Source organism: Ovis canadensis, chromosome 3 (assembly GCF_042477335.2).
Source record: "Ovis canadensis isolate MfBH-ARS-UI-01 breed Bighorn chromosome 3, ARS-UI_OviCan_v2, whole genome shotgun sequence".
NCBI classification, from domain to species: domain Eukaryota; kingdom Metazoa; phylum Chordata; class Mammalia; order Artiodactyla; family Bovidae; genus Ovis; species Ovis canadensis.
In genome coordinates this window covers 172,016,714-172,036,554 of record NC_091247.1, presented here as the reverse complement: position 1 = coordinate 172,036,554, position 19,841 = coordinate 172,016,714, and the positions used below count along the sequence as shown (strand labels likewise).

General features: G+C 38.0%; 1 protein-coding gene across 1 annotated transcript in view; it reads right to left on the bottom strand.

The window, feature by feature from the left end:
- Positions 1–19,841, bottom strand: part of CFAP54 (cilia and flagella associated protein 54) — a 325,750-nt gene that overhangs the window by 268,858 nt on the left and 37,051 nt on the right. The window contains exons 10-17 of the mRNA XM_069585110.1: positions 18,317–18,498; positions 18,073–18,229; positions 16,916–17,001; positions 15,278–15,412; positions 13,699–13,849; positions 9,221–9,297; positions 1,307–1,435; positions 834–960 (exon numbers count right to left, since the gene is read on the bottom strand). Coding sequence (XP_069441211.1) covers positions 834–960; positions 1,307–1,435; positions 9,221–9,297; positions 13,699–13,849; positions 15,278–15,412; positions 16,916–17,001; positions 18,073–18,229; positions 18,317–18,498 — 1,044 coding nt within the window. The remainder of the gene's footprint in view (positions 1–833; positions 961–1,306; positions 1,436–9,220; positions 9,298–13,698; positions 13,850–15,277; positions 15,413–16,915; positions 17,002–18,072; positions 18,230–18,316; positions 18,499–19,841) is intronic.

The window sequence follows — 19,841 nt, the reverse complement described above, 5'->3', positions numbered from 1 at the left end:
AGTGACTGAACAACAAACCGTGTATATGATGCGACATAATCCCACCCATCTGGCCCCTGACACTGCTGTCAGAGATATCTTTCTAAATTTTTCAATTCAGTTCAGTTCACGTCAGTTCAATAGCTTCAGGATAATATATAAACCCTTTAACCCTTCAAGCTCTGTGATCTACCTCTAGGCTTAGTTGTATCAGTCTCCCACGTGTACTCTTTACTGCAGCCATAAGAGAACTCCAGCAGTTTCTATACTTCATATAATTGCTTCCACCTTGCTAAAAGTTGCTTTCTCCATTCAAAATGACTGCCTCCGTTTCAATTTTCTTCATGAAGCCATTTGCTAGCTTTCTGGTCAACTCTCTTCTCTTTCAGGAAGCCATCCCTGACTTTCTTGTCAGTTAGACTCTTCTGTGTGCCAAGAGCAAATACTCTGAGTCCACTTCCACTGCATTTATTAACCTTGACTGTTATAGCTAGCTTACTTATCTAGATCTCAAAATTAAGGGCTGTGTCTTTTTTGGACCAAGCCTAAAAACAGTTCCCAGATCTTGATATTCACTTCAACAAATGTTTGCTTAATTAAGAAAATACCAATAATTTACTATAATTCAAATAATTTAATTTTTCAGAAGTTTACTGATTTGCTAAGCAAGGTGTAAAGAAATAATGAAAGAAATCTATTGATATTAATCAGGGAAGTAAGAAAAGACAAAGCAACCAAATTTATCTGAAAAACACCCAGTCAACAAGAACATTATTTACAAATCAAATTGATTCCATGCTTGAACATGTCTTAAAATAGATTCAGAACAAGTTATCTGCTTTGATGACTACTACCTTGCAACTGGTCAAGAAGCACAACAGCTATTCGGTGCTGGGCTTGAATTAGTTCAAGATGCAAATCCATTATGAAATTATTCGGTGTGACTGGTTTGCACATGTCTCCATCTACATAGTGGTTGTGCTTCGGTGGAATTGAAGCAAAAATTAAAAAGGAATATAGTTACTGAAATGTACAAAAATAGCTCTACCTATTATTATTCAGGTTATCATTTTATTCTTAGCCTTTAAATTATGATCACTTCTCAACCCTTTAAAATCTGGCTTACACAATAATTAACCCACTTTCCACATTCACCAATGGCCTTTCAATGACAGGTTCAAAGACTCCTCACCCTCCTTGATTTCTTCTGAGAGGAGAGGAATGTATTTCCAGTCTGTGAGAGGGGAACCACCATAGATCACTCTTTACTTACCCATGCTTCCTAGTTAAGGACAACAAGTCTAATGTAAGAGTTTCTCATTCTCACCGTGGCATAGCAATGGTCAATCACTGATGATCCATTTGGCAAAGCAGTTAACATGCAGTTCAAATTTATGCCACCAATGGCTCTGTCAAGAAGTTCATAGGCCAAAAATAACTGTTCTTCAGGTTTTTTCTAAAGTAATTTTATAAACAAAACAGAAAATTCAGATTTAAGGGAAAATCATATACAACACTTCCAAACTTCACAGTAATTCAAAACCCCCTCCCCGAGGAAGCCACTGTCCTTGAATTTGGTTTCCATTCTTTTGCATGTTTTTAAATTTTTAGTACATATGTATGTGTCCACTAACAAGATGCAATATAGCTTTGTGTGTTTTTGATTCTCTTGTAAAATTCTGCAGTTCATTTTTTTTACTCAACTGTATGTCATTGAAACCTTCTCCTACAACTCAGGGTGTCTGGCAGGGTCTGGTTAAGAACACAGAGCTACTCTAAGTATTCCAAGCAGAAGGGGATTTAATGGACAGAACTAGAAGTGTCCATCACTGCTGGAAGCCCTAGGGGAGCAAAGATCAAGAGAGCTCCCAGGGATGACTTTACCGCATGCAGCAAGCTAAGAATCCAGGAGCCAGGTGACAATCTCAAGTGTCTACCACACTGAAACAAACAAACTGCAAGGGCTTGCTCAGCAAGGCTGATCAATTATCTTCTTGCATCCTCCTCTGCAGTATAAGAACTCTCTCTTCCCTTGTGTATAACAAATTCGTTCAAATACCCATAATTGGAAGACTAACCTAAAACCATACGGTAATGAGATGGTGGGAAATGTAGCTCCAGGTCTTTCTCGCTCTAGTGTGAAGCTGATTACGGAAGGGGATAGCAATGATACCAGCTGACTCTAGTTCAAGGCCACTGCAGCTGATTCACCTTCATGGCTGGGACGAAATGGTAGTATGCTGAGGACTGCATCACAATTCACTTATCCACTCTTCCCCCCATGGACCTTTAGACTGCTATTACTAAAAGTGTGCAATGTTACTATACTAGTCTGAGACTTCTTTACAGGCCTACCTTTTCTTCTGCTTGTCTTTTTTCACACAGCTATGACCCCTAGGGCATGTTGATTAGAAGAATGACAGACATCTAAGTTTTTACATCAGGATAAAGGGATTACTTTTCATCTACCAGCTTCCTTGGTAGCTCAGATGGTAAAGCGTCTGCCTACAATGCGGGAGACCCAGGTTTGATCCCTGGGTCAGGAAGATCCCCTGGAGAAGGAAATGGCAACCCACTCCAGTATTCTTGCCTGGAAAATCCCATGGACTGAGGATCCTGGTAGGCTACAGTCCATGGTGTAGCAAAGTCGGACACGACTGAGCAACTTCACTTTCACTTTAATCTTTTACCATAGGTGTAACCATCATTAAAGGGTATCTTGGTTGATACCCTTTATGGGATACAAAAGTTCTCTTCTATTCCTAACTTGTTAAGAGTTATTCTTTAAAAGGTGATTGTTGAATTTCGTCAAATGCTTTTGTTGCATCTCTTTATCTGATGATGTGGTCATATATTTTCCTTTTCATCTGCAAATGTGGTGTATTGCATTATGGAATTTCTAGTGTTAAATCCTCCCTGCATTCTGGAATATACATAATTTGATTACACATATCCATTCAACATATAAATAGCTAGATATTTCCATTCAAGAATCACAGGTTCATAAACAAGGTCCTACCATACAGCACAGGGAACTATACTCAATATCTCCTGATAAAACATAATGGAAAAGAATACAGATGCATAATGAATCACTTCGCTGTAGAGAAGAAATAAACAACATTATAAATCAACTATACTTCAATAAAAGTTTTTAATTAAAAAAGAATCATAGGCTCCGAGAGTTTCCTAAGCAACCCAAGCAGTGTAAATTTGAATGACAAACCAACATGAGGGCAGGCCCAAATTATCAGGAAGAGAGATTTTCTCATGTTTACTCCAGTTCTCAATACCCAAACTGAGAAACCTCCTTACCAAATAGGCAGATACTTTTCTAGTTGACCTTTTCCTGGGATAAGTCTTGTAGGCTCTAACTAAATGTGTGAGTCTGAGTTCCAAGCCCCATCTCTCATGTGTTCAAGGCTCATCATCTCTTTTCCCTAGGTGGTGGTTAATTTAAATTTCTTTGTAACTGAGACCAACAACCTAGCACAGCATCTATTCATAAACTGACCATTCTGGTTTTCAGTTCTCCTTTCTATTTTGGCCCCTGGGATTTACCTTACTTTCTTGTGAACTCTGTGGTGTGCTTGAAGATATTTGTTCAATTTTCTCCAAAATTTCCAGGTATTTTGCAGCAAGAGCTTTTTTCAGGTCATCTAGTTTCCCATTTAGCCACAAACAGAAGTCTCTAAGCACAGCTTTTAACACCAAAAAGTTTCAAAGACCTCCCCCACACACACACACATTCTAGCATCATCATCACCACCACCATCACTTTTGTCAATATTACAGCTAGTGAAAATGAAAGTTAGTTGCTCAGTCATGTCCAACTCTTTGCAATCCCATGAACTGTTGCCTATCCATGGAATTCTCTGTCCATAGAATTCTCCAGACAAGAGTACTGAAGTGGGTTGCCAATTCCTTCTCCAGGGGAATCTTCCCAACCCAGGGGTTGAGCCTGATTCTCCTGCATTACAGGCAGATTCTTTACTATTTGAGCCACAAGGGAAGCCCAGCTAATACTGTAATATCATTACAGCTAATATTGAATTAAAATATGTTCCAAGTGCTAGGCTAAATGCTTTATGTGGACTAATTTTTAAATTACCATAATCCTATGAGGTACTTATTATTCTCTGTTGGGAATGGCTATCCACTTTCGTATTCTTGCCTGGAGAATTCCATGGACAGAGGAGGCTGGTGGGCTACAGTCCATGGGGTCACAAAGAGTTGGACATGACTGAGCAACTAACACTATAATCCATTTGTGAAAAATAGCCATGAATTCAGTAAAACTTTAAAGTAAATTTTCAAAACTATAATTGCAATAGTACCCTATATAATTTTTAAATAGTTACATGTGTATATGTAAGATATCATATCTTGGCCACCTGATGCCAAGAGCTGACTGATTAGAAAAGACCCTGATGCTGGGACAGAGTGAGAACAAGAGTAAACAGGAGCGATAGAGGATGAGATGGCTAGATGACATGGCATCATCAGCTCAATGGACATGAGTCTGAGCAAACCCCAGGAGATAGTGAAAAACAGGGAATGCTGAAGTGCTGCAGTCCATGTGGTTGCAGAGAGTGGGATACAACTTAGGGACTGAACATTAACAACAAACATGAAAGATACACAGTTTACCCCACCTGCAGACTCTGCTAGGTGAGCATATGGATTTTGGACGCTCCTTACAATACATTCTCACTCCTTCTCCCCACGTCACTCCCTTCCAAACAGCTCTGAGACTCTAGGTTGAGATTCAGTGCCCTTTGTGAAATGTAAGACAAAAACTGAGTTGCTACCATGTGCCACAATGTTACCAACATCTCATTTGGACTGAGTCACTTAAAAACTACCAGTAGAGGTGGGTCTCTTGTAAGCAGCATATAGAGGGGTCTTGTTTTTGTATCCATTCGGCCAGTCTTTGTCTTTTGGTTGGGGCGTTCAACCCGTTTACGTTTAAGGTAATTATTGATATGTATGATCCTGTTACCATTTACTTTATTGTTTTGGGTTCGGGTTTATACACCCTTTTCGTGTTTCCTGTGTAGAGAATATCCTTTAGAATTTGTTGGAGAGCTGGTTTGGTGGTGCTGAATTCTCTCAGCTTTTGCTTGTCTGTAAAGCTTTCAGCAGATGAATGGATAAGAAAGCTGTGGTACATATACACAATGGAGTATTACTCAGCCGTTAAAAAGAATTCATTTGAATCAGTTCTGATGAGACGGATGAAACTGGAGCTGATTATACAGAGTGAAGTAAGCCAGAAAGAAAAACACCAATACAGTATACTAACACATATATATGGAATTTAGGAAGATGGCAATGACGACCCTGTATGCAAGTCAGGAAAAAAGACACAGATGTGTATAACGGACTTTTGGACTCAGAGGGAGAGGGAGAGGGTGGGATGATTTGGGAGAATGGCATTCTAACATGTATGCTGTCATGTAAGAATTGAATCACCAGTCTATGTCTGACGCAGGATGCAGCATGCTTGGGGCTGGTGCATGGGGATGACCCAGAGAGATGTTATGGGGAGGGACGTGGGAGGGGGGTTCATGTTTGGGAACGCATGTAAGAATTAAAGATTTTAAAATTTAACGGCTGAGTAATACTCCATTGTGTATATGTACCACAGCTTTCTTATCCATTCATCTGCTGATGGACATCTAGGTTGTTTCCATGTCATTTGAATCAGTTCTGATGAGATGGATGAAACTGGAGCCGATTATACAGAGTGAAGTAAGCCAGAAAGAAAAACACCAATACAGTATACTAACACATATATATGGAATTTAGGAAGATGGCAATGACGACCCTGTATGCAAGACAGGGAAAGAGACACAGATGTGTATAACGGACTTTTGGACTCAGAGGGAGAGGGAGAGGGTGGGATGATTTGGGAGAATGACATTCTAACATGTATACTATCATGTGAATTGAATCGCCAGTCTATGTCTGACGCAGGATGCAGCATGCTTGGGGCTGGTGCATGGGGATGACCCAGAAAGATGTTCTGGGGAGGGAAGTGGGAGGGGGGTTCATGTTTGGGAATGCATATAAGAATTAAAGATTTTAAAATTTAAAAAATAAAAAACTAAAAATTTAAAAAAAAAAAAACCTTCATTCGAAAAGGCAAAAAAAAAAAAAAAAAAGATTTTAAAATTTAAAAAATAAAAAACTAAAAAAAAAAAAAAACCTACTAGTAGAATAGACATTACTGTTATCATCTTACAAAGGAGGACACACATTCAAACAGATTAGTTTATTTAAGATCACATAGTCAACATTAAAGTCAGAATTCAACTCCAAGGCCCCCAATATCAACTGCTATGCCCTTAGGCCATATCAGCGAATCACCCTTACTCCATATACCGCACACCCCCATACAGCTGAGCAGGTAGTGTGTGGCACAAGTTTAGAGGTGCTATTCACACTCTAGTCATCATAGACTTCTATGTTTATTTTGACAATTTCCTAGCAGATGGAAATAAATTATATCAAGAAAAGGGTGCATTTTTCTAATTTAAAAACAGTAGCAATAATTCATAAATGATTTTCAGTTTCTTCATGGTCACTTTCTAAGAAATCCATTTCATTTAGTGCCTTTAATGGCCAGAATTTTTCTATCCAAATCAAAATCTAGTACTTTGTAACCTCTACTAGTACTCCTATTCCTGTACAAAGCCTCACAGAATAAGTGCCAGTATACTGAGTAAGTAATTCTTAAATTCTAGTTTCCTTAAGAATCTATCTGGCAAATTTTTAAGAGCCTCACACCTGAATTACAAACTTTTGAGACCCTCACACCTGAAATTATGATTCACTATGTCCAAAATGGAAAATAGGAAGCTACGTATTTAATAAGCACTGCAAATGATCCCTGGAAAAGCCACTGGCAGACAGCTCTTATGTCCCCTCAATCTCTTACATAGTTCAAACATCTTCTGTTGTCAGTTTCAAATTTCTCAACTCTAAAGACACAATGCAGCATAGAAAACTCAAAACTGCATTCTGTGAAGCCTTTTATTAGAGATGAATATAATATTCAAGAAAGTTCTGATATACTTATGATATTTGATTTATACCCAGTTTCTTAGCACTTGCATTTTTTGTATTAAAAAAGTATATTTTTTAATACAGACAGACAGAAATATAGATCAATGGAACAAAATAGAAAGCCCAGAGATAAATCCACACACCTATGGACACCTTATCTTTGACAAAGGAGGCAAGAATATACAATGGATTAAAGACAATCTCTTTAACAGGTGGTGCTGGGAAAACTGGTCAACCACTTGTAAAAGAATGAAACTAGAACACTTTCTAACACCATACACAAAAATAAACTCAAAATGGATTAAAGATTTAAATGTAAGACCAGAAACTATAAAACTCCTAGAGGAGAACATAGGCAAAACACTCTCCGACATAAATCACAGCAGGATCTTCTATGATCCACCTCCCAGAATACTGGAAATAAAAGCAAAAATAAACAAATGGTGTCTAATTAAAATTAAAAGCTCTGCACAACAAAGGAAACTCTAAGCAAGGTGAAAAGACAGCCTTCGGAATGGGAGAAAATAATAGCAAATGAAGCAACTGACAAACAACCAATCTCAAAAATATACAAGCAACTTATGCAACTCAATTCCAGAAAAATAAATGACCCAATCAAACAATGGGCCAAAGAACTAAATAGACATTTCTCCAAAGAAGACATACTGATGGCTAAAAACACATGAAAAGATGCTCAACATCACTCATTATCAGAGAAATGCAATTCAAGACCACAATAAAGTACCATTTCACACCAGTCAGAATGGCTGCGATCCAAAAATCTGCAAGCAATAAATGCTGGAGAGGGTGTGGAGAAAAGGAAACCCTCTTACACTGTTGGTGGGAACGCAAACTAGTACAGCCACTATGGAGAACAGTGTGGAGATTCCTTTAAAAATTGCAAATAGAACTGCTTTATGACCCAGCAATCCCACTGCTGGGCATACACACCAAGGAAACCAGAATTGAAAGAGACACATGTACCCCAATGTTCATCGCAGCACTGTTTATAATAGCCAGGACATGGAAGCAACCTAGATGCCCATCAGTAGATGAATGGATAAGAAAACTGTGGTACATATACATAATGGAGTATTACTCAGCCATTAAAAAGAATACATTTGAATCAGTTCTCATGAGGTGGATGAAACTGGAGCCAATTATACAGAGTAAAGTAAGCCAGAAAGAAAAACAGCAATACAGTATACTAACACATATATATGGAGTTTAGAGGGATGGTAGTGATGGCCCTGTGTGCGGGACGGCAAGGGAGACACAGATGTAAAGAGCAGACTTTTGGAATCTGTGGGATAGGGAGAGGGTGGGATGATTTGGGAGGGTGGCACTGAAACATGTATACTATCATGTAAGAGACGAATCGCTAGTCTAGGTTCGATACAGGATATGGGATGCTTGGGGCTGGTGCACTGGGATGACCCAGACAGATGATATGGGGAGGGAGGTGAGAGAGGGTTCAGGGCTGGGAACTCATGTGCACCTGTGGTAGATTCATGTTAATGTATGGCAAAACCAATACAGTATTGTAAAGTAAAAAAAAATTTTAAATAATTAAAAAAGAAAAAAAAGTATATTTTATACAAGTAGTCTGAAGACCACTCTTTTTTTAAATCAATGGACAGCATAGCATAGTCACTAAATGCCTGAACTTTGAAGGAAACACTCTAACTTCAAATCCACTTAGCTGTGCAACCTTGATCCAACAGAATGTAGTAGTAAAAATGATCACTGTGACTATACAAATCAACCTCACAAACACAGCACTAAGATAAAAAGTGAGCTACTTTTTTAAATGTTGTAACTCATGGACTCATAAAGCAGGTAAGTGCTAAGTAGGACGTCCTTGCTCTGTGAGTCTATGAAATACAACATTCAAAATATCAATAGTAATATAACTATAACTCCTTCTAAGACCCTTTATCTAGCTTATTTTTGAAGCTGATTGGATTTTTTTCTAAAGTAAAAACAAAAGGTAGAAAAATATTCCTATAGTTCTCAATGTATATAGAAACCATAATTTCTCAGATATTAAATACTCAAAATTACCATTATACATTTACAGATATAATAGTATTTTTAAAAGTTTAATTTTAAAACATTTAAAATTAAATGTTTTTAACTGTATTTTCTAAAATATTTTGCAGTACCTTACCTTTATTATTGGAAGAATATCTATGCTCCCTTTTGGAGCCCCAAAGGTTTCACTAGTCCCTTTCCTTAAAGATACATCTGAAAAACAGACAGAAAGGGAGGGAGGGAGGAAAGGAAGCAGGGGAAAGAAGGAGAGAGTTCAGGAAAAAAAGAATAAAGGAGAAGAAAAATAGGAAGAAGAGAAGGAGTGAGTAGGAGAGAAAGAAATGGAGAGAAAAAGGACCAAAGGAAATAAAAGGATGAAAGAAAAAACTGGGAATTAACAGTGAATCATAATCATAAAAAAAAATTATGCTAAATTAGTTATCTTTTTAATTATTCATGAGTTTAGAAATGATTCAACACTTAGAAGTTGCATACCAAATTATTTCTTCCAGCTAGTTATATTTTGTCTTTATAAAATTAAGAGCATTTTGTAATACAACAAACCAATTCAAAAATCTTGATTATCAGCAAGGTAATATTATGGTAAAGAGATTGTCTTTCTGTATATTCTATGCAAAATCCATTGAAAAGCATTCATAAAATAACAGTAAATTTAGACAAATGTCAGAGAAGTCTGGCTTTAATTAAAGGGATACAAATAATAAAAATGTATATGACAATGCTAATTTCCCGGTCTAAAAATTTTTCAATAATTCCAATTAAACAATGAATTATTTAATAGACTAATATTAATAAACATCTTGAAGCAGATTATCATAATTAACTTAAAAAGAATGACTTGTACTTTGTGTTTTACATGCCGATAAGATGATGAGAGTAACATTGTTGGAAAAATTAAAATTTACATATCTAAATGGGGACAACTGCTCAGAACATAAATGTAGATGTTTTCAAATTTACAAATGGATCATGCTCTAATATTGATTAGTTCTTTAGAAATCAAATATTTTAACAAAGGATCAGTATAATCAGTTGTATGAAGCCCATCCATAATTAAAGAATATAAAATACAATAAAACATTAGTCTCCCCAAAGTAAACAAAACAATAAATTTAATAAGAATAGACATTTTTTTTCTAAAAGTAATCATTAGACTTTTTGGTTCTAGTAACAGATATTCTGGAAACATTCCCCTGGCTGGAAAAGCTGGAAAAATACAGGGTTGTTTTTGTGTTTTTTTCTGCAAGTTAAGAAAATAATGAAAATATCAGTACAGAGCCAGTATCTTGGAAAGAGAGTGTCCTCTCAATCTTGGGAAGCGAGCCCAGGGCCTAGAGAATGTCCTTCGAGCTACTTTTCCCTCCGAAGATTTTTGTCAGTCCTGGAAAGGTAAGCTGAGAAGCTGAATGGTGCTTTGACAGCCTTGAGGAGCTAAAGCAACAGAGATTGGTATCCAGGGCCCACCAAGGGTGAAAAGCCAGAAGGGGCTACATCCTAAGAGTCAGAGTAACTGAAAATAGACTGAATAAAGAGCATCTTTTGCTTCCCTGGTGGCTCAGACGGTAAAGCGTCTGCCTGCACTGTGGGAGACCCGGGTTCGATCCCTGGGTCGGGAAGATCCTCTGGAGAAGGAAATGACAACCCACTCCAGTATTCTTGCCTGGAAAATCTCATGGATGGAGCCTGGTAGGCTACAGTCCATGGGGTCGCAAAGAGTTGGACACAGCTGAGCGACTTCACTTCACTTCACTTCAGCTTTAAATTATCTTAATATCTCAAAGTGGATTAATGGGAACCTGAAGTTGCAGTGCCTTCATGTATCTGGCAAAAGCAAACATAAATCTTCCCTGGAAGAACAGATCATCTAAGGCTTCAAGTTACTTTTATAAAATATTAGTAGCAAATATAGTATCTACCATAAGATTAAAAATAACCAGATTAACCAAATAGCTTAAGAAATCAACAGAATACCTACGGATGAGATGATAGAAGTCAGAAGCCCCTCTGGCTTCCCTCCACCCCTACTCCAGTAGCCTTCAACCAATGACAGATAAAGGTCAGACAAACACCCCAGCCTCCCAGCTCTTTAAGGCACATTCTATACAGTCTTCTGGAAGCCCCTTGTGGGACTAAGCCCTATACCCACAACAGCAGCCTTCTCATGAACTTCCAGTACCCTCTACTGGCTTCCTTTCCTTCTGCCCCGCTTCACCCCACCACCCTGCTTCCCTGGATAGCAGTCCAAATAAACTGCTACACTCAGCTCTTTGTCTCATAATCTGCTTCTGGGGAAACCAATCCAGGAAAAAGGTCAAGGTGACAACACCTGAACTCGCTGGTAAATCTTTGTATCATAACAAGTGAGACAATCAGGCATTACATACTTCCTGACTCAATGCAATAGGGAGTATGCATGAAGTAGGCTTGCCAAAAAAAACAAGATTGACAAGAAAACTTTTTGAAAATGTATCACCTGAATATACCAACCTGATAGCTCTAACTACCAGGTATAGAAAAAAGTTAGCACCATAAGGACGCAAATAGCCAAGTCCAGCATGTGGCAAATCTTACAGGGAGACGATTCAGTTTCCTCAGGAGTAAGGACAGGAGTACTATAGGTTACAGAGAGAGATTTAAGAGACATGATGGAAAATAAAATGTATGGGCTCAACTGGATCCTGATTGAAACAAACCAACTTAAGAGATTTTAATACAATCAGGGGCATAGGAATGTTTGCTAATTTCGTAAGGTATGATGTATTAATAGCATTGTGGTTGTGTAAAAAGGAAAAAAACCTTCTGTTAGATAGACCAACACACACACACATGTATATGTATATGCTGAGGTATTTGTTGGTGAATGACATGCTGTCTGCCTTAAAACTCTCCAGGAAAAAAAGAAAGTGTTGCCAAGAGAGAATAAATAAGGTTGGCAAAATGTTCATAATTACTGGTACTGGATGATGAGTACTCAGTGACTTATTTCATGTCTCTATTTGAAATTCTACATAATAAAAATTTTAAAAAGGAAAAATATTTTAAGGCAGGATATGTCAAAAAGTATGACTTCAAGACAGAGAAAGAGCAATATCACATGACACCACTTACATGTGGAATCTAAAAAGAAATGACACAAATGAACTTACTTACAAAAAGAAAAAGACTCACAAACTTAGAAAATGCACTTATGGTTCCTGGGGCAGGGAAGGGATAGTTAGGAAGCTTGGGAAGGTCATGTACACACTGCTATATTCAAAATGGATAAGCAACAAGGACCTATTACATAGTACATAGAACTCTACTCAATGTTATGTGCCAGTTTGGATGGGAGGGGGGTTTGGAGGAGAATGGATATATGTATATGCATGACTGAGTCCCTTCACTGTTCACCTAAAACTACCACAATATTGTTCATTGGCTACACCCCAATACAAAATAAAAACTATAAAGTTAGAAAAAAATAAGACTTCAAGTCATCGAAAGTATTAGTTAGCCAGAGAACTCTAACCAGTGGTCCTCAAACTTGTAAGTGTATCAAAATCACCTGGTAAGCTAATCAAGACTAGAAAGGTCCATACTAACTGAGGTGCAATAGAACTGAGCCTTGTATTTTTAACAAGTTTCCAAGTGATACTTATATCAACCAAACTTTGAGAACCATAGTCATCTAACTCAATCTGCAAAGCTGAGCTCAACAAATGGAGTGCCAGATTAGCGAATCTCTGGGAGAACAATTATTACAATAACTATTTTATTACTGAATCCCTCAGATGGCACACACACACTATAAGAGGGGTAAGACAGGAAAGCAGGCACCCCTATGCTCCTCTACCTCATTTTCTGTATGTAAGTTACCTGATGACACAGACAACTCTGGGGTTCAATCACAGGCAGAAGAAAGAATGAGGAGGTCAAAGCATCCTCTGAGAGAAGGCACCTCCCAGAAGGAGAACAGAATAGTGGCAGGAAGGGACTGGAGAGGGAGAAGAGGAGAATGAGTGAGAAAGGGGGGCAAAAAGAGGAAGAAGATAAAAAGGAAAAAGAAAAGAAGAAACAGGACAAAGGAAGAAAGAAGAATTTTCAAAGGAGGGAATCAAGAGAGAAGAGACTGTAAAAGGAGACAAAAGGTAGAAGGACATGGATCCACTCATTCCAGCTCTTCCTCTGTGGCAGGCAGCATGATGGCGTCAAGAATTATGGTGACCAGAATACGTTCTCTTCCTTCAAGAAGTATACACTGTAGCAGGAAATGGAAGAGGAGGAAGTAGGATTAAAAGGAGGAGAGGAAAGAAAAAAGGAAGAATGGGGACGGAGGGCGAGTGGTGTAGGTGGACAATGAGGGACAGAGAAGGGAAATATATGAGTGAGAAGACGCAAAGATTTTCATCTGCCACTGAACCAGAAAGCATATAACTTTTTAACATGAACTTGGTTGAATCTATATTACTTCTATCTTTGATTATAAATCATTGATGAAGCACAATACTGAAATGTCTGATTTCCATTAAAGGATGTTAAACAGTATTACAATTTGTGCTTATATATTCATATATACACATTAATAACCTCATGCCTTTTAATTCAATATCTTACCTAGAAATTTTTTAAATTTTCTTCTTGGGTTTCCTAAAGACTCCAATATTTCACTTAATCGTAACGTGATCTCTGCCACCATCACAACGTCAATGTCTTCCATCTTACAGCAGTGAATGATTTCATTTATCTGCCACAGAAGATAAATCCACTAAAAAGAGAAAATACACAGTAAAATCAATTGAAAGTGTACTACATTGTAGAAAGAGTCACATTTTATAAAATTGAGTACTTCCTTGAAATCACCACCTTCTAATATAATGTTACACAGGTACTAGCTTCCTTGGTGACTGAGATGGTAAAGAATCCGTCTGAAATGCAGGAGACCTGGGTTTGATCCCTGGGTCAGGAAGATCCCCTGGAGAAGGGAATGGCAACCTACCCCAGTTTCTTGCCTGGAGGATCCCATGGACAGAAGAATCTGGCAGGCTACAGTGCATGGGGTCACAAAGAGTTGGACATGACTGAGTGACTAACACCTTTTTATCAGTGGATCTTAATTATAAGTAATAGAAAATCAATAATCCTAATAAGATGACAGTTAATGATCACTGTTTATACATATTCATGAAGAATTATTTAGCTTGCAGTCTGCATATCTATAGCTATAACAGAAAATTATCATCTGACTTTTTTATGTATCAATGAAGATTATCTGTATCCTCAAAATTGTCATTCTCTCTTCAAAAAGCAGCAGTGGCTATCACTATCAAAATCCTCCCAAATAGTGAGGGGGAAGTAGGTGTTTCAGGCTCTACACTGGGTGCCTTAGAAGCTGTTTTTCACGCCTATAATCTCAAAGCTTAGCACATAAAATTAGCCATCACACTTTGGGAGTTAAAATGGGAAAACAACATTTATGCACCTAGATCATTGTTTCATTAGAGTATATGATAAAATTACGTCTATGCATCCTAATATAGCTAATCTTAGGAGGCTTCAGAATCACAGAAGACTGAGTTATCATTAAAATACTCTCTTCTAAGTTTCTAGGTTATGATATTGACCTGCTCCACTTTTTCCTTTCCATAAGAGAGCTCTTTAGTCTAAATAGAGTATTATTACAGAAAGTGAAATGCAAAGTCGTTCAGTCATGTCCGACTCTTTGCAACCCCATGGACTGTAGCCTACCAGGCTCCTCGGTCCATGGGATTTTCCAGGCATGAATACTGGAGTGGGTTGCCATTCCCTTCTCCAGCAGATCTTCCCAACCCAGGGATCAAACCCGGGTCTTCCACACTGTAGGCAGACGCTTTATTGTCTGAGCTACCAGGGAGCTAAAATGCCTTATCTATTTGTTTTCTATTATTCACTTTCTTAATGAATTTATTCAAGTTCACATAACCTTTAAACATACCATATTTATTCCTCCCTGAAAAAACTGAAACACCTCCCTGTTTCCCAAAACTAAGCTGGAGCAGAAGTACAGGGAATACACTTAAAGGAAAGGTTCCCTCATTACCACATTTAAAGAATAGTAATTATGCAGGTGGGTAAGTAGGGAAAATTTAGATTTGAAATGTGCATCACAAATGAAATTAGCAATAACAAAAAGCGTATGAAGGGAAACAAAAACTACTTTATTAGTACTGATCTTCTGGGTAAACTTTGCGTAGTCATTCTTGGACACAGTGACCCGCTGCATTCCTAATTTGCATTTCTGCCACAGGAACATTATCATGTCCACAACGATTTCCTTATCCGGCTGAGCATTCTGAAAGCAAAAGTGGTAAAGTAAATCAATAAGAACAATAAGATATATAGATATGGACATATGACATTTAATGTGTGCCAGACAACATTCTCAGAGCTTCATACATACTGCACTGAACTGAATGGCCACTCAAAATTCCTATGTTGAATTCCTAACTCCAGAAGTGATAGTATTAGGAGGTGCTCAGGTGGCTCAGATGGTAAAGAATCTTCCTGCAATACAAGAGACCCAGGTTCAGTCCCTGGGTTGGGAAGATCTCCTGGAGAAGGAAATGGTGACCTACTCCAGTATTCTTGTCTGAAGAATTCTATGGACAGAAGAGCCTGGTGGGCTATAGTCCATAGGGTCTCAAAGAATCAGACACAACCAAGCAACTAACACACACACACTGGGAAGTATAAGGATGGAGCCCTCAAAAAAAAAAAAAAGGATGGAGCCCTCATGAATTAGAATAGTGTCTTTATAAAAGAAGCCCCAGAAAGAGAATGAGACACTCCTTTCTGTCAAGTGAGGGCACAGCAAGAGGAAAGCATTTCTGAACCAGGAGGTAGATGATGCCTCGATGTAATTTCTCAGCCTCCAAAACCATAATAAATAAATGTTGTTTAAGCCAACCAGTGTATGGTATCTTTATTATGGAAACTCAAATGGACTAAAATATAGACCAACTCATTGAATCCTCACAACAACCTATGAAGTGAATACTGCTACAACCATCCTCACTTTATAGATGAGGCAGATTGAAGCACAAGCAAATTTTGTGGTTTTCCCTAAGATAAAATAAAATAGCAGAGGCTGGATTCAAACATAAGCAGTCTAGCTCTATCTAGAGTAGTCTTTACTGCTCTAAGTCACTTGACTTCTCTTGGAAAGAAAAGTTCCAAATATTTTTAAGTTATGTAAGCCAATCACTTCAATCCAGATTTGGAGTGTATACTTCTTTCTTTTTAAAATCTCTGGTTTAAAATAACAAAGAATGGGCAGGGAGTAGAGAAACTAGTAAGGGGAGAAGGAGAGTAGAGCTGGGAAAAGATAAGGAGAGGAAGAGAGACATGATGGAACTAAACAGAACGTCACACTGGATATCAACAGATGACCCAACATGAGTATATCTCCTCTTGGTTCAGTTACTTTGGCTCTTTTCAAAAGGAAAATAAAGTTGCTCATTATAGCTGAACTAGAAAGAGACTAAGTTTATGATTAAAATATATCCAACCTTGAGCTCCTTTGGGGCAGCTCTAAGACTTATTTTGTACACACGGTACCTTAGTACAGTGCTTGGGAACATAACAGAGTTCAATAAATGCTTTTTGAATTGAACTGAACTAAGACATCATGGAGAAGGCGATGGCACCCCACTCCAGTACTCTTGTCTTATTCTAATTACTGAACAGTATAGAATTTCAGCAAGGTGAAATTACTGTGATTTTTAAATATGGCTTTAAATTACGGAGAAGAGCCTCTTTTGACACTATTACAAATTGTCCAAAATAACTTTTTCACCTGCGGAGAGTCACAGACACAGGAATACAAGGTTGTCGCCAAATGGAAAACGTCTTCTGAGTATCCACAAGACTTCGCACAAGTATCTCAATTTATAAAGTACAGGAAATGAAGCAAAAAAAAAAAAAAGTTACAAAATTTCAAGTAGAAAATGCATAGAAACATAGAAATTATCCAAAAATAGCAAAAATGATATCTGGACAAATATGTCAATAAGACTTTCAATGCTTCCATTTGAAAACTAATCTAAGTAGGCTTTAATTCAATTAAAATGGACTATTATCATTTTCATTATCTATGATCTGTATACCAACTATGTCCATAATGGAATTGAGAAGGTTTGTAATATTAAAACATCTGTGACTGTTGAAATAAAAATAACAAAGATATCTATTCAGAAACCACTAGAAGAAAAAAAAAGCATCATTACTTGGTACAAATTATTTACCACAATTGAGCAGCCATGCAATGCCTTAAGCATGTGATAAAACATAAAACATGAGATTAAATAATTCTCTAAAAGACAGAGGCTGCAGATGTTCATTTATATACATAGTAACTCCTAAAACTGAGTTTTAGAATGGAAAACTCTGCATACTGGAAAGAGACAGGAGACCAGCAAACTTTTCCTTGCCAAAGTCAACTGATACCTCTGATTCAGTGCCCTGCTGACCTCTCATTAACAAGGCAGCAGCTAAAATAGAGCCTCATTTTTCTACCCAAAATCATGTTGCAACAGAAAAATCCAGGGACTTCCCTGGTGGTCCAGTGGTTAAAGCTCTGTGCCTCCAGCGCAGGCAGTGTGAGTTTGATCAGTAAACTAAGATTCCGCATGCCCCATAGTGTGAACAACAACAAAAAAAATTTTAAGTAAATAAATAAAATCCAGCATCTGTACAAGGCCTAGGAACCTGCAAGATCAGGCACCCAGCTATTTCTCTGACCTCAGTTCCTACCACATTCTCAAAGACCAGCACCACCACCAGAACACTGCAGCCACATGTGCCTCCTTGCTATTCCTTCAACAACCAAGCACACTCTCACTTCAGGGCCTTTACACTTCTGCTCCCTCTACCTTGAATATTCTTTCTCTCATTTCACCTATAGAGAGCATATAAAGTCATCTTAAGTTTTCAAAGAGGCAAATAAACACTCACCGTGAGCAGCAATTTTTTTTACATAGACTTGACCTTCTTTGTAGTTGTCAAAAGGAAAAATCAAACCTTTGTTTCTCTTTACATTGATCAAAGGTTCTATCGCAACAAGAAGAATTAAATCCTTTTCCACTTTCTTTGACTCTGGGTCATCCTGCCTCTAAGAAAAGTATATCTCATAAATTAATTAGCACTTCAACATCATGTTAATACCATAAAAACAAAGCAATTGTTTTGCATGTATTACCTGGAGAAAATCAAGGAGCTGCCCAGCTGCAGATTCAAATAAACTCCATTCCTCATACATAAAAGCTAATTTTATAAATTTCACAGCAGCATTCACAGAAATAAGATTCTTCCTTTTTATAATAAGTTCTAGAAGATGTGCTTTTGGAAAATCAAGTATCCCATCTGCACCAATATTTGACACTAGAAAAGAAAAGAGAGGGGTCAGTCATGCAAAGAAATGTTTACTAAACATTAAATATCAGACATTGCCAGGCACTCGGGAAACAACGAGGGAAAAAAGCAAACACAACTCCCACCTTCACAGAGCTCACACTCTGGCGGGGAAAACACGAAATCGCAATGGGCAAGGACTTCTCTGGTGGTCCAGTGGTTAAGATTCTGTGCCTCCAGTGATAGATACACAGGGTTTATTGTACATTCTACTTTTGGTTGTGTTTGGAAATTGTCATAATAAAGTTTTTTAAAAGAAAAAAAAAATCTCTGTGCCTCTACTTCAGGGGGCTCAGGTTTGATCCCTGGTCTGGGAACTAAGATCCCACACACTGCACAGCAGCCAAAAACACACTGAATAAATAAAACATAATTTAAAAATTCAATTCCTGGATCAGGAAGATACCCTGCAGAAGGGGTAGGCTACCCACTCCAGTATTCTTAGACTTCCCTTTTGGCTCAGATGGTAAAGAATCCACCTGCAATGCAGGAGACCTGGGTTCAATCCCTGGGTTGGGAAGATCCCCTGGAGAAGGGAAAGGCTACCCACTCCAGTATTCTGGCCTGGAGAATTCCATGGACTCTATAGCCCACGGGGTCACAAAGAGTCAGACACAACTGAGTGGCTTTCACTTTCTTTCAATATAAAAATAAAATATAAAATCAATAAAAATATTTTTTAATAAATTTTTTAAAAACCTAGTAGGCAAACACAGGATGCTCTGGGGACAAATAAGAAGGGCCTCAAACCTAGGTGTGGGGTAGGAGGTTCGGTCAGGAAAGACCACCCAGAGGAAGGAATGTGGAATCTCAAAAATAGAGAATTAGCAAGAGTTAACTAGCAAAATACACAGTGAGATATACAGACTAGGAGCTCAGAAAAGAGACCTAAAATAGGGACATAGCTTCAGAGTCATCACATAGGCACTGTAAGTGGATCAGCTGTGAGCAATGGAAGGCTGCCAAAAATAGAAGAGCAAAGACCCCCAACAAGTAAGAGAAGGGCAGGTGGGAAAAAAGGCTGCAAAGGAGAGTATTTAAAGAGAAAGAAGGTGTCAACAACAACAACTACAGAAAGCAAAGGGAGGAAAAGCACTGACTTTCAACTGAACAATAAGGAAGTTGTCCACGACATTCTCTGTCCATGACAGCAGACTGCCAAGTATAAGTAGGAGGGGAAGAATATGGGACAGTGAACATAGGCAATTCCTTCAACAAATCTGTCTCTAACAAGAGGAAGAAATTCGGGGAGGAAGTTGGATAGGGATGAAGGGGCAATTTGCAGAGATATGGTCCAAAGACCTCAAGGGGAG